The sequence below is a fragment of the Vulpes lagopus genome, chromosome 19, assembly GCF_018345385.1.
Source record: "Vulpes lagopus strain Blue_001 chromosome 19, ASM1834538v1, whole genome shotgun sequence".
NCBI lineage: Eukaryota > Metazoa > Chordata > Mammalia > Carnivora > Canidae > Vulpes > Vulpes lagopus.
Genome location: NC_054842.1, coordinates 52,334,967 through 52,357,736, shown reverse-complemented (window position 1 = coordinate 52,357,736; position 22,770 = coordinate 52,334,967). Strand labels below are relative to the sequence as shown.

At 32.9% G+C, this 22,770-nt stretch overlaps 1 protein-coding gene across 1 annotated transcript in view; it reads right to left on the bottom strand.

Moving 5' to 3' along the window:
• RSRC1 (arginine and serine rich coiled-coil 1) overlaps positions 1 to 22,770 on the bottom strand; it is a 405,767-nt gene that overhangs the window by 302,291 nt on the left and 80,706 nt on the right. The window contains exon 5 of the mRNA XM_041733898.1: positions 4,847 to 5,020. Coding sequence (XP_041589832.1) covers positions 4,847 to 5,020 — 174 coding nt within the window. The remainder of the gene's footprint in view (positions 1 to 4,846; positions 5,021 to 22,770) is intronic.

The following is a 22,770-nucleotide window of genomic DNA, read 5'->3' as shown; positions in this document are numbered from 1 at the left end:
AACATTAAAAATTAACATCATTAAACCTTCTTCAAAAAATCTAAGACAAGGCTCAGCTGGTGTCTTTCTTAAATTAATCCTTCACATAGTGTTATAAGGAAAGACACCTTTTAGTCCCTACAAACTCCTCATTCCCTCCCCACTTTTATTAGGCCTTCCTTATTCAGTACCTTAATAAAATGACGAGATCAATTTAAACACTATAAAAAATAATCATTCAAATGTTCCAAAAATTCCAAGAATTATATTTAATTAGCTGCTATATTTATAAGATTTTTCAGAATTATTAATTTGGTTATCTTTTTCCTCAAAAGTTCAACAAAAAAAACTCTTCCTTATTATTAGGTTCATTAATTTCTTCTTGTGCATTCCTTTCTCTCCTACTTTTATTTTTCCCAACTTATAAAATACCCCCTTACCATTTCTCACTCTTACTTTGTACTTTATAAACATATGCTTTGGGCAGCCCCAGTGGCCCAGCGGTTTAGCACCACCTTTGGCCTAGGGTGTGATCCTGGAGACCCAGGATCGAGTCCTGCGTCAGGCACCCCGCATGGATCCTGCTTCTCCCTCTGCTTGTGTCTCTGCCTCTTTCTCTCTCTCTCTCTCTCTCATAAATAAATAAAATATTTTTAAAAAATTAAACACATGCTTTATGTTTTATCAATTTTCATATAATACTGATATTTTCAAACTGGATAAAAACAAACATTGTTATACACAAAGAAGCAAAAGCACATTGAGTTTTTATTTCCTCTTATGTGAGGAAGCAGCTAGGCTTTTTAGCCTAAGCTAAAATATTCGTCATTGGGTTCCACAACCACAATGAACTAATATGTAAGTCCTAATTATATGTTTGTGAATTTTTTTTTCTTTTTCTCCACTCACTTTTTTTTTGGGGGGGGGGGGGGACTGAAGTCATGTGGCAAGAGACAGCTAACAAAATGATCACAGAAATATATTTAAGTAAAGGCTAGAAATGTGGTTTTATTAAATGTAGTTAAATATAATTCTAAATAAATAAATGAAATGTTGCAGGATAATATGTGAAAAAGAGAGGGAGAAAAGCAATCAATCTTTTACTGATGACAGATTTCTGATCAAAGAAAAATAAGGCACAGAAATCCTTTCACTTCTCTTTAAGTATTTTCTAGGGAAGTTTAAGCAACAGCATATCACTTGATCTCACACATTATATCTCATCATCAATGATTATGGATTACTAAAGGAGTGAGGATAATTTACTGTTTAGAGTCAAGATGCTCTTGTCAGCAAACATGAATCAGAACCCTAACTCTACCATTTACTAGCTCTATGATCACAAGTTTTCATCTCTATGAGGGATAATAAAAGTAGCTATTTCATGAGGCTATTATGAAAACTAAATAAGATAATGCATGTCAACTGCTTAGCAAAATTCCTGATACACTGAAAATATATTTAAAATGTTAAACACATTATTATTATGTCTACTGTAAATAAAACATTTTGTTCATGTCTCATATAGACCTGATCATATCATTACCATACTTGCAACTTCATCAGCTTCTCACTGACTTTGGAATTAAAACTCCGAACTTAGCTTATAAGGTACTCCAATAATCATTTCTCACCATCATTCCTCTTTAACTCTACACCAAGCCTTATTAGACTTTAGTTCCTCGAATATGCCACACATCCCTGCTTGCCTCTAAGGCTTTCCACCTGAAGTTCATTTTGCACATAAGATTCTTTCTCATCTCTTCCTTCCTTCAATGTAAAAATATGACTGCTTCTGAGAGACCCTCCCTGACCTGTTGACTAGTCTGGACCAACCAGCTTAATGGTCATGGAAATATCTTGCAATCATAATGTGTCAAGACGGAAGATGAAGCCAACATGCTTAAAAAGGCCTGTTGGAAGGGTAAAAAAGTGCCCAGAACTGCTTATCTCTAAGCTCTTCGTCATATTGACAATAAATGTGCTTACGGGGGCACCTGGGTGGCACAGTCAGTTAAGCCCCCCAACTCTTGGTTTCAGCTCAGGTAGTGATCTCAAGGTCCTGAAATCAAGCCCGTGTGTCCGGCTGTGCTCTGAGCAGTTTCTCTCTCCCTCTCTCTCCTCCCTGCTCATTCTCTCCTCAAATAAATAAATTTAAAAAATAAAAATAAAAAATAAATGTGCTCAATGTTTAAGCCAGAGGCTAACAAACTACAACCTATGAGCCAAACCTAGCCAACTGTCCATCTTTGTAAATAAAGTTTTATTGTGATACAGCCATATCATTCATTTAACATTATCTTTGGCTGCCTTTGTGTTAAAAGGATAGAGTTCAGTAGTTGCAACAGAGACATATGGCCTAAAAAGCCTAAGTTATTTGCTATCTAGCCCTTTACAAAGAAGTCTGTTGTCCCTGGTTTAAGCTACTATTGTTTGGGTTTTGTTACTTATAGCCAAAAGCGTCCTAACTCACTTTATTTCCGTAACTTCCTTGTGAAACATTTCATCTGATTTCACTGTAATTATTTACATATCTTCCCTTCTGTCTATGTTTATTTTGCCATCTGCATGAACTCTCCAAGTAGGACTGGCCTACTATTATGACCCTATTACCAATACTGTATTTGACAAGTAGAAGGTATTTAAACATTATTGACTGAACAAGCAAACAAATGAATGAGTATATCTGATCGATAACCAATCGATTATTAACTGACATGTATATCAGGTACTCCAAGTGATATAAAAGAGTAGAAGATATACATTTTCTGCCCCAAATGGCTTAATAAATCAGGTCTATAAAATAAACATGTAAGCATTAAAAAAAAAGATAAATTATTTCAGAAGCAGGGTACATCTATACATGTATAAGTACTACCATTAAAATGTGTACATGGGCCTTAAAAAAATACTGATTTTATATCATAAAAAAAGATAAGAATATGGATGTCCTCAGCACTAACCAGGAGAGAGAATATCCTGATATAATACCACTCTATACTATGGTCCACTAAAACCATGGAAATTAATTAGTGAAGCTACTCACAGTTTTCTGACCTCAGTTCCCAGAGCCCTTCAACTGACACCTCTAGTTTTGACCTTGTTCATCCCCTTTATTGAGATTTAAAAAATGATGATGAATACAACATTATTATCTTGTAAACCTGTCGTCCAGGATTCAGTTCCTTGAACATAATCACCACTGAGTCTAACCTGTAAAGCTGACCCAAACTTTCAAGATTAATGTCACCATACAAGAATCTTTCCTGAAACCACCAATCTCCCTTTTTTAAATTATTTTTCTTACCTTTAAAATCCCCAAGTTAATGCTTTATGTAATATCAATTTTATACAACTGTGTAATTATTCTGGTGAGGTGGAAAGCAAAAATTTAATTACTAAAAAGCATTGTCACTCTTTTTATAACCACGTAACATCTAAAGTGTAAACCGAAAGAAGAAGAAAACAAAAAAGGAATAAGGAGCAAGATAATTCCTTAACAGACATAATTTATTCATCCTCTTAATCCATACTTTCTAGTCTCAAAAACCTACTCTCCACCCTCTTTTCAAGTCTATCGTCCTCCTGACTTTCTCCCTTTCTCAATAGATTTCTCTCATATCCTCCCTGATCTTAATTCTACTCTGCCACTTTTAGCCAAATCCACCTCCCTATCCTTATGGTCTGATACTAAACCCATCTCCTCTAACGTTCAACAACCCTTAAAACTAGAAGAAGAACTCAGAATTTTACAAGACCACAACTGCTCTATGTGCATTAAGGAAATCATGTAATAATATTATCCTCTTCCAAAATCCACCACAAGTTTATCACTTCAAAGAGTCTAGCAGGTTTATGTAATATCATTGTAAATCTGGAAATAAAAAATAAACAACTGAGAAAAAGAAAAGGAGAGACAAGTTCCATATCCTTTAATAAATTTAATTATTTATAGAATCAAGATCTTAAGGAACTACAATCAAGATCCTGACAAGCTCTTTGATTTTATACTATAAACTGATACATTACAAATAAAGACTTTGTACTGAAGTACTATAGTGAGTATACACAGGGTACTGAAAGACTCACAAAAGGGAATAAATTCTAAGATGTTCTACTATAATAAAAGAGCTCAATGTTGGTTTTGAATAAAATAAACAAGAAGCTACAATTTAAACTACAAACCAAGATTGGTTTCATTTTAACATTTTCTAATTTAGCAAACAGATATGAATGGATTTCAAACTCCAACTGGACAAAATTAGAATAATTGTTTCAATAATACCAATTCCAGAAAAATAAATTCTTGGTCTCACACACACATACACTCAAACACACGCACGCACGCACACACACACACACACACCTACCTCGACAGTGCCAACTCCCATTCTATATTGAAAGAGGCCTAACCAATAGTAAATCACGTGGTTCTCTTCCTTCGTTTCACCTTTATCTTTTTCCCCTAATGGCTTTACAGTAAATTAATAAACATTTTTAACAATGAACTAGTCTTTAAATTTTAAAATCATATTCATGATAAGGAAATTAATGTAGAACTTTCCTAAAGAATTATGCAAATTTTCCTTTACTGACATACTAAGTTTTGATAGTACCATTTATTTTGTGTTTGGAAAGTTTGTTATATAAGTATTAAATGAAAATAGGAATATAAAGGAAGCCCAGTAAAAATCTGAGATAACCCAAAAAAAAAAATTGAGATAACCATTTTGATTTATCCTTTCTTCTTTATTTAATGTATTCTCCTCTTTTGTCCATGTAAGAAAACCTCAGAAAATGAAAATTTAGTTTGAATATTGCCATGGAGTCACTGAGGCATCACTACTGAAGATTTACTTCAACTTACCCACGCTTGATGTTGTGTAATTCCTTATCCTTGCATTTATCCTTCTCCTTTTCTCTTTTCTCCTTGTCTCTGCCTTTACGTCGTTCTCTATCCCGAGACCGACTACGGGTTCTTCGGTGACTGGACCTTTCACTGCTTCGACTATGGGAACGTGGACGAGGTCTTGACCTGGACCTATAATAAGTAGATTTTATTACATCAATTTAGGGTATATTTTGTATTATGAAATGCAAATATTCTTAAAATAATCTAAAAGAAAAGGATTTAGTTTTTTTTTTTTTTTAGGATTTAGTTTTTAATTATGAATTCAGTAACTAAATGTGGGAAGTAAGTATCTATATAGGATTCTTTATGAATAAGTATACTCAATTAAAATGATATGAGGGAAATAAATGTCATCTTTAGAGGAAATTAGATTTGGTCAAAAAGCGCCTACAAGTGTAAGTCTTAAAGGTTCAAATTGCCTTGAATGTTCAAGCCTCCTCAAATAATATAACAAATCTAAACGTATCTAAGCTAATTTCCAAAAATAGGGTCTTTCCTATCTCTACAATCTTGGCTTCCATGTCTATTCAACTTCTTTTCTTATATCTAACTGTTAAAATCAAACTATTTCTCTGCTCTACCCTAATCCAGCTATTTTTTTGTATTAAATCAGAGTATGAGGTAGGATATACTATGTTTCTGTTTTTTGGGGGGTTTTTTTGTTTTTTTTATAAGTAAAGATTTCAGATCCCACTTATGGTGCTGAAAGCAAGCCTCTACCAGATTGGTTATCCGATAGACAGCTATAAAAAACAACTATCTAAAGGCACTATTCAATAGTGACCAAAGGAAGGCAGATTCTGTAGGAGGCCAAACTTGGGAAAAGAGCAGAGCAACAATAAAGTTTCCCATTTTATATCAGCTTCTTTTCTGACGGGGAGGCTAAGTTTGTGGGCAGTTCAGGGCAGTTAAAACTCCAACAGAAAGCTTCAGGATTTCTGGCCTGAAAAAAAAAACAGAAGACTCAGTGCAACCACTGCAAAAGGAAAATGAAAGGGGAATCCTGAAAAAGAGTCAGAAGAGGAAGCCAAAAATTCTAGATATAAATAGTACTCAAATCTTAGACTGACTCCTACATTATACATAGGAGGGGGAAACTCCACAGATAGCTAAGGATAAAAGAACCGAAAACATCAAATGTCCTTGAAGAGATGGGTTTTTACAATTTTAATTCAACTACCTTAATTTCCCGCTAAAACAAACAAGTAAACAAAAAAAGTAAATCAATATTCTTCAGAGGAATATAACAGTACCCAGTGTATTAAAAAATATGACATTCATCATGTCCAGAGAAAATCCAAAGTTACTACTAGATAATACAACAAAGCATGAAAATGTGATCCAATTTCAAGAGAAAAGATAGTCAATGGAGATTAATCCTGAGATAAGCCAAATCTTAGACTAGCACAAGGGTTTTTAAAAAGTATAACTATGGGATCCCTGGGTGGCGCAGCGGTTTAGCGCCTGCCTTTGGCCCAGGGCGCGATCCTGGAGACCCGGGATCGAATCCCACATCGGGCTCCTGGTGCATGGAGCCTGCTTCTCCCTCTGCCTGTGTCTCTGCCTCTCTCTCTCTGTGTGTGACTATCATAAATAAATAAAAATTAAAAAAAAATAAAAAAATAAAAAAAAATAAAAAGTAAAACTATGCCTGCAATACAAAGAAATCTCAACAGAAAAACTAGAAAATGAAAAAAATAGAAATTCTATAACTAAAAAAAAATCTGAAATTTAAATTATGCTGAATGAGATTAAAATCTACTAATCATTAATGAGATTAGTAACAGAGGACTCTGTATACTTGAAAATAAATCAAGATTTATTGATCAAAGACCTAAGAGGAAAAAAAGACTGTCAATAATAAAAACAGATCCTCCAGGATTTCTGTGACAATATCCTAATGTCTAACATGTTTATTAAAACCCAGAAGTAGAAAATATAATAAAACAGAACACAATTTTTTTGTGGTGGCCAAAATTTCCCCAAACTTAGTGAAAGAAATTTTCAGATCTGAGAAGTTTAGTGAACCCCAAAGATAAATAGAGAGATCATGGCTACTGATGAAACTGATAAAAACTAAAAGTAAAGAGAAATCTTGAAAGTATTCAGAAAAAAACCTGACACATTACAATCAAAGAGAGCAATGATAGCCATTTCTGCTGGCTTTTTTTTTAAATTTTTATTTATTTATTTATGAAAGACACAGAGAGAGAGATAGAGTCACAGGCAGAGGGAGAAGCAGGCTCCATGCAAGGAGCCCGATGTGGGATTTGATCCCAGGACCCCAAGATGACACCCTGAGCTGAAGGCAAATGCTCAACCGCTGAGCCACCCAAGCATCCCTCTGCTGGCTTTTCATTAGATACACTGGAAATCAGAAGACATAGAACAAAGTTCTTAACATGGTGAAAGAAAAAAACAATCAGTTCAGAATTTATATTTAGCAAAAATATTCCTCAAATAATGAAAGTAAAATAAAGATATTCTTAAGATAAAGGGAAGAATAAACCGTAGGCATCAACAGTAGATCTGTTTACATGAAGTTCTAAAGTAAGTTCTTCAGGCTGAGGAGAATGATGATAGATGAAAACTTGGGATCTTTAGGAAGAATGAAGACCAATGGAAATGGTAAATATATGGGGAAATACAAAAAACTACTGCCTTTAACTTATTTAAAATACATAGATGTGCTAGGGTTGCCTGGGTGGCTCAGTTGGTTAAGTGTTTGACTCTCAATTTCAGTTCAGGTCTTCATGAGTTCAAGCCCCACTTTGGGCTCCATGTCAAGCATGAAGCCTACTTTAAATACACAAACACACACACACACACATACTTAAAGTAAAAACTACAATGTTTCACTGTAGAGTTTATAATGCAAGTAGATTTAATACATATAGCCTATAAAATAAACTACACAGTATGTAAATGGAGACCTACAGTTATAACATTTCTACATTTCACATGAATGGTGAAAGAGTAACTCTAAGTACACTGAAATGGTAAGGGCATATATGTAGTCCTTAGAGCAACCAAAATAAGAAAAATAAAACGGAAAAAAATGCAAATATTTATAGGTAAAAGGTCAAAAGATAAGCTAAACAAGAATTCTTAAAAAATATTCATTAATGCAAAAGGAGGCTGGAAAAGAAGTTCAAAGAAACAAAAATCAAAGGAACAAAATAAAATAAATATATGTATAAAAATACATAAAATAAAACATTAAAATGTGCATATAAAGTACATAAAATATATATCAGATGGTAGACTTAAATCCAAATATATCAATAAATATTTTAAATATTAATAGAATAAATACTTTAATTAAAAAGAGCTTGTCCTGGGATACCTGAGTGACTCTTGATTTTGGCTCAGGTCATAATCTCTGGTTAATGAGACTGAGCCCTGAGTTCGACTCCACACTGGTGTGCAGCCTGCTTAAGATTCTCCCTCTCTCCTTCTTCCTGTGCCCCTATCCAACCTGCCCTCTTTAAAAAACAAAAACAAAAACAAAAAAACTGTCCAAATGAATCAAAAGGCAACACACAACTACATGCTATCTATATTTATTTTAAGTATACAGACAAGGATTGAAAGTAAATGGTTAAAAATAGATACATCATGCAAACAGTAAGCATAGGAAGAGTGGAATAAATATATTAATATCAGATAAATTAAGACTTCAGAAGCAAAGTATCACAAAAAAGAAAGATAGATACTTCATCATGATCAAAGGATCAATTTATAAGTAGAAATCATACAAAATGTTTATCTGACCACAATGGAATTAAACTAGAGTTTAATAAAAAAAAAATCTAGAAAAAAAATACAGAGAAATAAAATAGTCTTCTAAATAATGCACTGATCAAGTAAGAAATCACAATAAAAATAAAATATTTTGAACTGAAAGACAATAAAAATACAACATAGGAAAATCTGTAAGACAAGCTAAAAGCAATGTTTAGAGGGAAACTTATCGCTTTAAATATTTATATTAAAAAAGAAGAAAGGCCTAAAATCAAATACCTAAAGTTTCATCTTAAGAAGCTAGTAAAAGAAGAGCAAAGTAAACCCAAAGTAGGTAGAAAGGAGGAAACATTAAAGAGCAAAAATCAATAGAATAGAAAAAAAAAAAGCCAAAATCTGCTTCTCTAAGAATATCAACATATTTGGTAAATCCCTAGCTAGACTAATCAAGCAAAATAGAAAAAAGCAAAAAAACCCAAATTACTCCCCCAAGCGATGATAGGGAGATCGCATAAATTAGACCTGGGTATTTAGGACATATGATGGTCTTGAAGAGAATTACAAAGGTTTCAATGATAATAATACCTGTCTTCTTTCAACCCTAATTAGTTTACTCAGTGAATGGAGAACAATATTACACAATGTCACAAACTTTTCTTAGTATGTGATTTTGAGAAGTTACAATATTTCTTACTAGCAATGTCAACATGGGTTTATTATCCTCATTTATAAAAATCAAATTTGTATCATTTTCTCTTTGATTATTCTCCCTCTCTTAGTTTTGACACAGGACCTCTCTCCGTGTAAAGTTTTAATTTATCCTGACAATTTATTTCTCCCACAAATGTTAGCTTATTTATTTCTGATTAAATCTTCTGTTATATGTGAATATATAGAAATTTTAAGATTATTCTAAAATCTTTGAATAACCATAAAAATTTAAAGTTTTCTAAAAAAAAATTTTAAGTTTTGTTAAAAGAAAGTAATAATAAAAATGGTGGGGGACCTTTTTTGTGACAGCCTCAGCCACTATTCATATATATTTTATGTATATACACATAGAGTATATTATTTTAATTTGGTTCCACATTGTTCAAGACCAAAATATGATTCTTGCAATTAGTTTTCATTTAACTGGTGAAAATGTGGACTACAAAAGATGAGTTAACATTAGTTTAAACCCTAACAACAAAACTAAGTTTCTCTTTTTTAATGAATCTTTAAAGTAAGCTCATTTCTTAGTGGTTTGTTTTTTGGTCAAAAAACAAAACAAAACACTGTTTGACAAAAATGTGCGGCCATTTGTGGATTACAAACCAGGTGGATTTGGGTAAAATCATGTTTTTTCACTTTATCTTAAAAAACAGATGTATCTATTATCTATATACCCAAAGTTATACAAGTATTAAGTTTAAAAAAATAAAGGATTCTTGATATTGTGGTGTCCTCTAACAAGTTATTTCCTCTCTGGGCATCTGTTTCCTTATCTACAAAAGGGGGATAATAACTACGTTTCAGGGTTACCTAACTGAATTGTAAGATAGCAGGCAAGTAATTTGGGAGCAGGCAGGCACTGAGAAAGACGTAACTGAGGCATGTGCTACTCTGAATGAATGAGTAAAATCTGAATCGGAAGTATGTAAAGTATGTTTCCCTTAAACTATAGCTACTCCCGGAAAGAGCAACATTTTGATTTTGACAGACCTTTAAAATCTTAAGGCTGGCATAAGGATTACTCAAGTCTCAATATATTTCTTGTATAAAGGAAGGTAAGTAATAATAATATTGGCCAACAATTCATGTCTTCACAGGAAACCCACAGTAGACCCATGATTTTCACAGATTTACTATTAAAAAGAAAATTACATCACCTATCATACAAGGTTTTGAAAAACAAAAGGGGATATTCTGGGGAGTCGAGAAAGGCCTACAACATAAAGACAACAGGCCTACACTGGCACTGTTTCTCTGGTCCCAGAGAAACCAGAAAGTAGGGTCACTCTCTCTCCATCAGCATGGCTAGATACCTCAATTAGAGACCTTCTATCAAATGCTCTCTGCCTACTCTCCCATAGCATCTATTTACCAATCTCTACTCCTCCCAATATAGCCAATTCATAGAATACACACAATTATCTCCAAGCTCACCTCATGGTCTTCGCTAACACAAAGATTCCATAATAGAAAACTGCCATTCCCCAAAGCATCTTGCTCATTATTCAACCATATGTCAATACCTGCAACTCATGCCATTTTGAAATATTCTCCTAGAAATATTGCTGATGTGGCTCAAAGAACGAGGACAGCAAGAGCAGATCTGTAAGTTAAGCCATCCATGAGGTCACATTTATTATTTTTTTTTTTTTTGAGGTCACATTTAAAGAAAGTAAAAAGTTTTAAAATATCCCAGTATGCAATATAAGGTATTGGACCGTTCTCTGACATCTTGATGTTCATTATTTTAATTCTCATATTGTATGCCTCTTAATTTTGTTTATAGGCTACAGGGAGCAAAAAACGACACTGGAGAGAATGCATGGGGAAAACATAGTAAGTCTGAAACATGGGCAAAATAACATTACTAAAGGCTGTATAAAAGGACTACAAAATCAAAGATTTAAAATTAATTAAGCTGCTGACTTCTTAGTTGTCATGAGAATTAATTTATACAATTTTGAGTAAAATGCAGATCTTAGACACAGGAACAACCCCATTTACTTTATTAAGTAACTTTTATATTTGAAGGATCTCCATCAAAAAGAAAGTAACAGATCACAGGAAAGAGATTTCCTATCCTGACAAGACAAAAAAGTTAAAGAAACTACATTAAAATTTAAGATATTATTTGTCCCTCATTCCTTAAATAAATACCCTTCTGATAAATCACTCTAGAAGTCTCTAGAGTACCATAACCAAAATGGAGATATATTATAAGTAAAAAAACATTTGATAAAAAATGTGGCCCTCTAGAACACACAATATATAAGCGATAAATGGACAGCAAGATGTCCTATTATACCAGATAAATGCTTTCAATATCTACAGAATAGGAACAATCATCATAACATCCCTACATAAAATGAATTACTGCCCTCAAAAACCAATATGTCAAGTTTCTTAATTGGCTAATAAGTTCTAAACACATGTAATCAAAACAAATATCCTAATATTTTACCTTTCAAAAAATAACTACAATACTTCAAATAGTCTCTTAAGTAGAGTTCTATAAATAAAGACTAAATTCACCATAAAGTAAAACTATACTTAAAATTAAAGTTTAAAATTATACATTGAATAAATTAACATGAATTCCATGTCAGGATGACATTTTGAACATGGACATCTACTTTCACACCCAACTGAAATCCAAATAAAACCATAACCACAAGGGGAATTTTTTTTAAAAGAATGTACACGCCAGGAAATAAATATACTATGAAAAAGGAAGTGTCCACCGGTGGCTCAGGGCTCCATAAAACAAGATGACATGGAAGGATCTGAAAACAAACTTAACTTTTCCCATTGAGTTCCTCGTTTATTAGAGAAACTCCATCTCACTGTATTGACAATGTACAGCGCCACTCAAGAAGCCTTGTTAAGTCACCTAAAACCTTTAGTTCATTCACAATTTTGCCTATTACTGCTAACCCAGAAAAATTCTGCACATCATGAACAACAACAAAAGGAATCTAACATCCATACAAAGCAACTACAGCTGTGCCTTGAACAACATAGGTTTGAACTACACGGGCCCACTTATACACAGATTTTTTTTTTCAACAGATACAGTATAGTAAATGTATTTTCCTTCTGATTTTCTTAATAATATTTTCTTTACCTTACTTTATTATATGAAATCAGTATATAAAAAATAAAATATGTGCTAGTCGATTGGTATCAATAAGGCTTCTGATCAACAGCAGGATATTAGTTAAGTTTCTTGGGAGTGAAAAATTATATGTAGATTTTTGACTATGTGGGGAACTGGTGCCCCAAGAGCCAACTGTATTTAAAAAAAAAAAAAAGAATCAAATATGCCCCACAAAAATACCCATGAAGCAGAGGAGACTATAACATCATACTCCAGCATTAATTAAATATAGCATAGAATAAGAGACACACTTAGTGATAACGATTCAAGAAAAAGAAAATTCCTAAAAAATAAAAGCAGCAAAAACAAAGAGAAAAAGTAATGGAAAGAAGAGATAGAGAATGAACATCCAACTTAACTGAGGTTACAGAAAAAGAAAAAAAAAAAGGTAACAGAACTAACATTACAATCATAATCCAAGGACACTTTTGCAACTAACTGAATCTATATGTAGGAATGGTCCACTGTGTATCTGGGGAAATGGATGAACCATAGTCAACTCTTGAGATATATCCCGATGAAGTTACTGCATATACATTAAAGAAAAAAAGAATACTCTGATCAAATCCCTAATAACAAAGGAAAGTCACGTCACCATCAGTCTTCTTAAATGCAAGATAAATAGCAAAACAATGGCTTTAATTTTCCTTGAGGAGCTCAAGGGGGAAAAATGTGTTCACATTTCACAAAATGTTACATCTAGTTAAGCTATCCTTCAAGTTCCAAAGCTACAGGAAAAAAGTGATGAAAGTACTAATTTATGTTAGATAAGTCAAGGACATGCTACAATTTCCAGGTTAAGCAAAGTAAATTAAAAGAATGTAAGGTAACAAACTAATAAGAAAATATGGTAACATTAAACCAAAGAAGGTAAGAAAGAAGGGGGAAAAAGAAAATGGATTGGAACAAACAGAAAACAAAGAAGAGAGATTTAAATCCAAATATAACAGTAATCAATAAACATACACTAAATAGCCCAATGGAAATAAAAAGATTGTCAGACTGAAAAAAGCAAACTATAGACAGCTTTTCAAAATAACCACATTAAATATAAAACAAAGTGTGAAAGTGAAAGTATGGGAAAAAATATCATGTAAGCACTAAAAAAAAGTTTTATTTATTTATTTATTTAAAAAAAATTTTTTTAAATTTATTTATGATAGTCACAGAGAGAGAGAGAGAGAGAGAGAGGCAGAGACATAGGCAGAGGGAGGAGCAGGCTCCATGCACCGGGAGCCCGACGTGGGATTCGATCCCGGGTCCCCAGGATGGCGCCGTGGGCCAAAGGCAGGCGCCAAACCGCTGCACCACCCAGGGATCCCCTAAAAAAAGTTTTAAATGATAAGACTGTATCAATATCTATAGACATCAACATAAGAAATATTTGTAGAAATAGAGACATTTCATGATGACAAGGTCACTCCAAAAAGAATACAAAACAATTCTGAATTTGCAAATCTACAATCAGGATTTGTCTGTCAATTCTCTAACTAACTGATAAAAAAAAAACGCAGGTGTTAAAAAGGAGAAAAGGTAAGATATAGAAGATCTGAACAAATGGCACTTAAATTCACTTATTTAATTGTATCTCCAAACTGTTACTATTCGTTCTTAACATGTGTGTCTTTTATATTTCCTAAAATAAACCTTATGATGTGCCATAAAGCTAATCTCATACATTTCAAAAATGAAAAGTGTTCAGGGGTGCCTATCCAGCTCAGTCAGTAGAGCACGTGACTCTTGATCTCAGAGTCGTGAGTCTGAACTCCCACGTTGGGTGTAGACAGTACTTAAAAATAAAATCTTAAAAAAAATAATGAAAAGAGTTCAAGGTTATGTTCTGTGACTACAGTGGAATTAATAAGCAAGCAAGAAAAAAGACAACTCAAAAAGCCTCCAAATGTTTGGAAATAGTTTTTTTCAGTATGGCTCATGGGAAAGATGAAATCACAACGATTATTTTTTAAATATTTAAACTGAATAAAAACTAAAATATGGCATATCAAAAATATGTAGGCTATAGCTAAAGCACAGCAAAGATGAACATTTACAGCATTAAAAACATCAGAAAATAATAAAAGCTAAAATAAATGATCTAAGCAGCCATTTTAAAGAGTTAGGAAAAAAAACAAAATCAAACTCCAATTTTAAAAAAATGTAAAAAAAAAAGAAATTTATACTCAAAGAAGATAAATAGAAATAAAAGCAAAAAGTAATGAACCAGAAAGATCATTGATTTTTCAAAAAGACTAATAAAGTGGATAAACTCTCAGAGGAAATGATCAAAAAAAATAGAGAAATCACAAATAAAATAATATTATAGTTAAATGACCTTTCACACACAGGGATGTTAAAGGCTATGGGAACAGTCATCTCACCACAATTAGAAAAACAGGCAAAATGTATGAAACTATTTCAGACACTGAATAAGGCAGCACAAAACCGTGATTCCCCAAGAAAAGGGAAACAAATAAGGGAACCCTAGAATTACCCCCAGCTTACTGCCTTGAGTAAGTTTCCAAGCCACAGAGCAAGCAGAGGGAACCCAAACAGAGCTTTGAAGACTTGCTGACTTGAGGAGACAGGGATAAACCTTCAAGACGACCAAGGTGGCTGGAATTTGTAAGGCCTTAGAAGGAAGTTGGACAGAGAGAGAGAGAGGGATCCAGAAATCGGCAGTGGGCTCCCCTACATCTTCCAACAAGTTCTCATCTATAGATATGTGAGGTGAAATTCCATGGGACCAGGGAAAGCAACAGAAATCCTGAATATCCTACAGAGGGAGAAATGGTGTTCTACCAGCCACAGTGGAGACAAATAAGCCAGACAGTCAAGAGGTACTCTGGACCACGCTTAGGAAGCTTAAAACCAAGACCCGATATTGGCAAAATACCATCTAAAGAAGTTAGATCACGGGTACCTGAGGTGTATTACTCTAGTCTCTGTTTTAGTGGATGCTTAAATTTTCCTTCTACATGCTAAAAAAATTATTTGAAACTTCATTTATAATAAGTTGGTTATTTAAAATTCACCATGCAAATGACAATAGTTTCTCAATCCAATTCACATAAGCCTACAAATAGAAAGTACCTCAAACCTTATACCGAAAGACTATTTCAAATACAGCCAACAATAATGCTATTCCTTTGGAGAAAACATGCACATTCTGAATTTTGACTAAGATGAATTCAGTGGGTTAATATTCTTCAGCTTTGGTCAGTAATGGACCCTACATCTGCCTCAGAGAAATCTACCTAGATCAGTACAATTGCCAACGATCCTAAACTGCAGAACCAAGATCAGCGGTCTTCACCAGGGGCAGAGGAACAGCCTCTCGCTGTGGTAGATCAAGTACTGGGACAGGGGTAGTTTGAATACTCCAGACACAGTGATTCCCTATCTACAGTGTCCCAACTGAAATAATGTTTTTTGTCAAAATTCCTGACACATTTATCTGGACCTATAGCTGACATCGAGTTTTACAACAGACTTATCAGAATTCAAGGCTGGTAAATAAAAATCAAAACCAATCTTTCATTTACCATGATAGTTTATGCTCTAAAATATGTGTAATAATATGCTTGCTTATTATATCTCTTATTCAGCGATGTTATAGGGCATAACATTTTCCCCCTTATTACTAAGCATCTTCTACATGCTAAGAAGCATGCTAGCTGTATTCATCTAGTCTACCTTTTAATTCTCCATAGTATTTAAACATATACTTGTTATTGTCCTCTTCTTTTGGTTTTGGGGGATTTTTTTCTTGCTTTGGGTGGAGGCAGACAGGTTTTCTGTTTTGGGGTTTTTGGGGGTGGGTTTTTTTTTTTTTTGGTTGGTTGGTTTGGTTTGGTTTTTACTCTGAGAAAACTCTCAACTTTTCAGTTCACAGAGACAATGTGTGATAGAGGTGAAATTTGAACCCAGGTTTCTCCACATCCTTTGAACTACATACAACATGCTGCCAGTAAGATCTGATTGCAGTATCATTTTCAAATAAATTCTGTAAGAAAATAAATATCTATACAAACTCATTTCCAAAACATTACCAAAAGATTTAAGTCCACCTTATTACAGGTAGATCCATTCCACTAAGTATCTTGGAATTCTCATCATGTCAATCTTCAAAAATTCCCAATCATCATTACTAGTCCTCAGATTTTTAAAGAAGATATTAAAAGATACAATCAGGAAGAGAAAAAAAAAAACCCAAAGAGAAATACGGAATGCCAGTGCCTCTCCCCCTAAAAAAGCATATAACCCACCCACTATGCCAAAGGTTAAGTCATTTAGTCAAGTTCAAAGATCTTCAAAGACTTCTTAGATCCAGATAAGCCCATATGTTACCAAAATTCTAAGAAAAAGCTATTACTTTCCAATCTGCTTCTCATGTTTAAGATACAGAACACACAGATGCTTGGCATCACTCATCAGTCTTCCTAAATTTTCACACCAGATAATCAAGGTCCACCAATAACTTTCCTATCTAAAAATCTTAGAAATGTCTTTATTCCATCACTGCCTAGTTCACTTGTTAAATCTGAAAGTAACCATAAAAGACCATTCAGTTACTGTACAATAAGTGTTAATTTGCTAATTTCTTCACAGGTAATCAATTAAAATGTAAAATATTGGATAAAATTAGTTGCACTAAATTTAACAGCTGTTCCATAAGCATAATTAGTTTCACAAGGGCCATATGTATTCTGAACAGAGAGAGAGTTGAAACAAACAGACAGATTTTAAGCAAGTTCGAGAAAATCTGCATTTAATTAGCAGGTGGGCACTACAACTGCATAACGTTTTTATACATTTATATTTATGAAGTGACAGAAGATCTAAAGGCTTTTTAAAATGGCGTTTATTGTTTGAATGGGAACTGTTTTGCTGCATGCTAAAGTGATTTAAGTCCTTATAGCTCTGCTTTGAAAAAAATCATAAATGGTGAAAGAAAACATGTGGAAAACTGTAAAACTAGAAAGAATTTGCGACAAAAAACAGATACACATACCATAACTAAAAGGAAACTACACTTAATTAAATGTACACTACATCTGGAATATCAGCCTAATAAAACGTGAAACTATTAATTTTCATTGTTCTAAAGGAAATGAGGTCAGTGTCATTTAATAATTCCTCCAATTACATTGGACTAACTCATTGGACTGTATGTTCTGGATACCATCTAATCTTAAAATACTATATACTTTACAATATCCTTAAGTTAAACTTTTTAAATAAAGCCATTTAAATTACAAAGGAGTAAAAGAATAAAATCGGTAAATGAAATTCTTTAGCAGCTGGTAGCTACCAGCATTATATTTTAAACCATATGACTTTTGCATATAGGTTTTCATGAATGCCTGTGAGTATGAGATTACACTTCTTAGTTCTTATTAGCACTAAAATCATCACTTTAAATACATAAGTACAATACATAATTCTAAAAATTAAAATGTTTACCCAGCCAATAATTTCATTGGTAGGCTATAACTATCATTATTTTTTAATATCATAAAAATGTTATTTTTTCGTAGGCAAATGTTTTAAGAAGTCCTTAATTGAGTAATATTTGTAAAGGAAAATGGTTAATTTTGCAAAATAAAGCAGGAAAATGAAGCAAATTCCTGCACTTTCTGTATGCATGGGGAAGAGTCAGAGAGGAGGAGAGTGCCTTGTTTACCAACTAAGTAAATTTAAGAATCTTAAGGTTCCTTCACCTCCGTAATAATGTGCCATGCCATGTAAGCATCAAAGACACTAAATTTCAAAATTGTTCTTGAAAAAACAAAAACTGAAACAATTTAAATTATTAACAAGGATTTTTATTCTGTCATCCTAGTTTTGGAAATCAAATGTGGACTTAAAACCCCTTCTAATTTGCAATACTTAAACCACTACATGAAAATATTTACATGCCATGGAATTCTTCCACCAAAAACAATCTTTTTAATAACAAAGTTGACTATAAAATCAAACTCTGATAACTTCATGTCTTTTATGGTTAACATTAATACTAATTACTTCATATTTGAAAATAAAACAGAAAAAAAACAGAAATCACTTTGCCCCAAAATAATTTTTTAATTAAAATTTTCCATTTAAAGATTACTTCCTTTCTCATAATAGATAAAAACTAAAAGGAACAAAAAGCTTAACATTCTTCAACTATATAGAAAATTCTTTGATTACAAAGCTGGAGGAAAATCTTAAGATACTGAACAGTTTAAAGTTATTTACTAAAAATATTTTTTTAATTATTTTTTGAAAGCCTGAAGTGATTTGCTGAAAGACTTCATTCAATGCAAACACATAAAACACAAACCTTAAATGGTGATATGAGGAGTATAACTGGATGTTATACTACATGTTGGCAAATTGAATTTAAATAAATAAATAACTTAAATGGAAGACCGATGGTTTATAAATCAGATTACATTCTGCTGCCTTCAAGTGGGATCTCCAATTCTGTTGTTTTTTTTGCTGTTTTTCCAAACTGTGAACAAATTGTGCAACAAAGGCAATTAATGGAATAAAATAACCAGAGAAAACAAGACACCTATGGCATGAAACTTTTCTCAATACTCCACACAAGTGAGAACCGGGATCAGATTGACACCTAGCACTATGGGGCACTATATTGTACTAAACTATATGCTCAGGTACAAGATGAATCCTTGAAGTATGTATGTATTAGTTTACTCCTGATTTCGTCTGAGTACTTTAAAAATAATCCTAGTATGATTTCTCCCCCCATAAACTATACAATAGGAAGCAGGGGAGATTTTTAAGTCTTCAAGGTCTTATTCTGATACAAGAAGAAACGAAGGCAAGATAGAAATGTGTAAGAATGTTTTAAATAGCTAAATCAAAATTCAAAAGTCATACTTTTTCCTGGTTTCCCCTGGATCTTTAACCTGCATGTTTCCAGAATGACCTGGAAAGGTATTCGCCAATTCAAGTTCAAAATGCAGTGTAAATAACTGATTATATACTGTTGGAAATAGCATCAACAAGTAAAGAAAGTAAACCTAAAATTGAGAGCCCACTTCAATAATGCCTAGCAGGTGTGGAATTTTATCAACAGTAAAATCAAAAACAAAATCTTAGGCTTACATTCAACCTTAAATTATCATTTTACTGTTAACTATTATATAATTTTTTTCCAAAGATCCTTGATAAAAAAATTGTTTTAATACATAATTATGCCTATTTTAAGCTGACATTTTCCTTTCTAAACAAGACAAGCATAAACACAACTTAACCAAATCGATTCTGAATAACCCGTAAGAGTTCACTAGAAGAACAAATTACACAGAAAATGGAAAAGTACTTTTGTTAAAATCACTTGTTTCTCATTCACTACTGACTAAGGGAAGAGGAGGTTACTTATTTTAAAAAGTAACTTTGGGAAAAAAAATAGGGTAACTTTGTATCACTTGGCATTGAAAAAATAATGAATATTAAAACCCACTTTACTCTCTTGAAAATAAAATTAATAAAAACCATTTTATTCTCTTAAAAGTACTTTTTAAATCCTCAAATTATCAGCCAGAGCTTTCTTTATAGATATACAGAAAGTAAGCTACTTTCCCATTAAATTACTTACATTTAATTGCATTAATACAGATTAATGTGGAGGAAGTGTTAGAATTGGAAGCAGTGACAACTGACAAGCTAATTATAAAAAGAGAATACATAAAAATAGAACAACCTTACAATCTAGTAACTGCACTACTGGGTAGCCCCAAAAACCCACAAAAACACTAATTCAAGGAAATAGATGCACCCCTATGTTTATAGCAGCATTATTTGCAATATATATTTACAATAGCATTATTTACAATTATGGAAGCAGCGCAACTGTACATCAATAGATAAATGGATAAAGAAAATGCGTGGGGGTGTATACAATGGAATATTATTCAGCCATATAAAAGAATTAAATCTTGTCATTTGCAACATAGAGCTGGAGGGTGTAATACTAAGTGAAATAAGTTCAGAGAAAGAAAAATACCATATGATTTCACTCATATGTGGAATTTAAGGAACAAAACAAACAACCAAAGGAAAAATAAAAAGGAGAGAAACAGAGACCAAGAGATAGACGCTGAACTACTGAGAACAAACAGCTGGTTACCAGAGGAGGTGTGTGGGGGGATTAAGAAGAACACTTGTCATGATGAGCACCAGGTATTGTATGGAAGTATTGAATCACTGTATTGTATACCTGAAACTAACACCTTATGTTAACTAGATTGGAATTAAAATAAAAAGTAAAAAAAGATACAGAATATACTAAAAAATTAGAACTGGAACTATCAAATCAGAATACTGTGGGACTATGTAGCCTACTAGTCAAAAATGCACTTTATAGCATTGCCATACAGCTCAGTATACCATGCCATAACTAATATTCACAAAGGTCCCAAGTCATTAGCAAAAAGAGAATACAACTGGACTTGAACTTCCATTTCAAAAAGCAAAAACAAAAATGCTACTCAGGAAAACTAAAACCTGAAATACCTATCCTTAGGGAGGAATATTCTTCAAAACATTAAATCAGGAAAAAAAAGAATTCTAATTATTATTTGAACCATTCTTTTTCTTTCTTTTTTTTTTTTTAAGATTTTATTTATTTATTCATGAGACACAGGCAGAGGGAGAAGCAGGCTCCCTGTGGGGAGCCCAACACAGGACCCTGGGGTCATGCCCTGAGCAAAACGCAGAGCCACCCAGGTGTCCCTGAACCATTCTTTCTTTTGAATGCAAAGTACAGAATTGGGGAGGGGGGCACTTAAAATAACAAAGGTTTCCACACAAACTCTCAAAGTTATTTTCCATTAACACTTAGCATGAAACATTAACTCAGAGTTTGAAGAAACCTAAGGCTGTCTTACATACTCATGTTTGAACCTGAATAAACTAGACTCCAGAATACCAAGAAAAATATCTCATGAAGGGATTTAAAACAAAGTTTACAATCTCAGGCATACCGACAAACCAATTTGAATCCCAGTTGGGGTTTCCTTAACACGCTAAGAAAAGCATTTATAAAATTAGTTCGTGTTCATTACGTGTCAGTTATATATTTGACATTATGAACTTTATACATGATTTGTGATCGATGTATAAAACTGAAAAGACAAAAAGAAAATTAAAATGTAAACTGAGAAGACAAAAATACAAAAACACACCAGACACCTTTTGCCTTATGCCATTTGCATTGGCTCTTCAACTGTCTCAACATTGTTTCCCCAGACATTTCAGACACCTTTACTTCTCAAATTCTATCCAAATGTCATCTTTTCATTAACCTCTATAATGGTCACTCTGCTAAATACTGAAACCTGACCTCTCCCCTAACCTCCACAGCACTCAGTTCCCCAACCCCGCTTTCTTTTTCTTTTTTTCATTTGCATTAAACTTAACATTTATACGGTTTACTTATATTTATTGTCTATTAACTAACCTCCTTGCTAGAATGTAAACTCTAAAAGGATAATCCCTTTTATTAACTGACGTATATCCCAAGTGCCTGGCTACAAAGAAGAGACTAAAATATTTGTTAAAAATGTATAAATTCATATACTACTTCTTGAATTTTGCCGTTTTTTCAAGTTATTCTTGCACAATTATTTAACATTTCTTCTTAATAAATTCACTTAAATACTTGTTATCTAATCTGTCATTTCAATGTGTCTAGATTATCTTATGAGAAAGTAATGACATCTCTTCTTTTTTTTGACATCTCTTCCTAATAAAATAGCATATGTACAAGATAAATTATAATAACACAATAAACTATTCTTTCAAGTTTTCATTGCTTTGTGTCTTTCACATTGTAACAATAACACCTAAGAAAAGACATTAAGAAAACTGCAATAAAGTGATTTTTTATCATTAGTTTTCAACAAAACAAATGCATATATTGCTAATTAACGCAAGGAACTGAGAAAGTAACCAAGTCCCCAAAAAGCCAAAATTTGCAGTATTTTCTCAATTCTGGGATCATGATGACATCACACCCTCCCGAACACAAATACTTACCCCTAATGATAGAAATTTCTCTCATGTATCAAGAATTCTTATTCTAAGCAGTCTTGTATTATGAAGAAGGATCATTACAATCCTTATTATGCCACATTTACCAAAATCACTTTGCTCCCTTATCCTTAGAGCCCTAATTAATATCTACTGTTCCTCAATACAGTTTATGAAAAGCACTTCATAAACTTTCAGTAAACTCAAATGAGTTTACTGA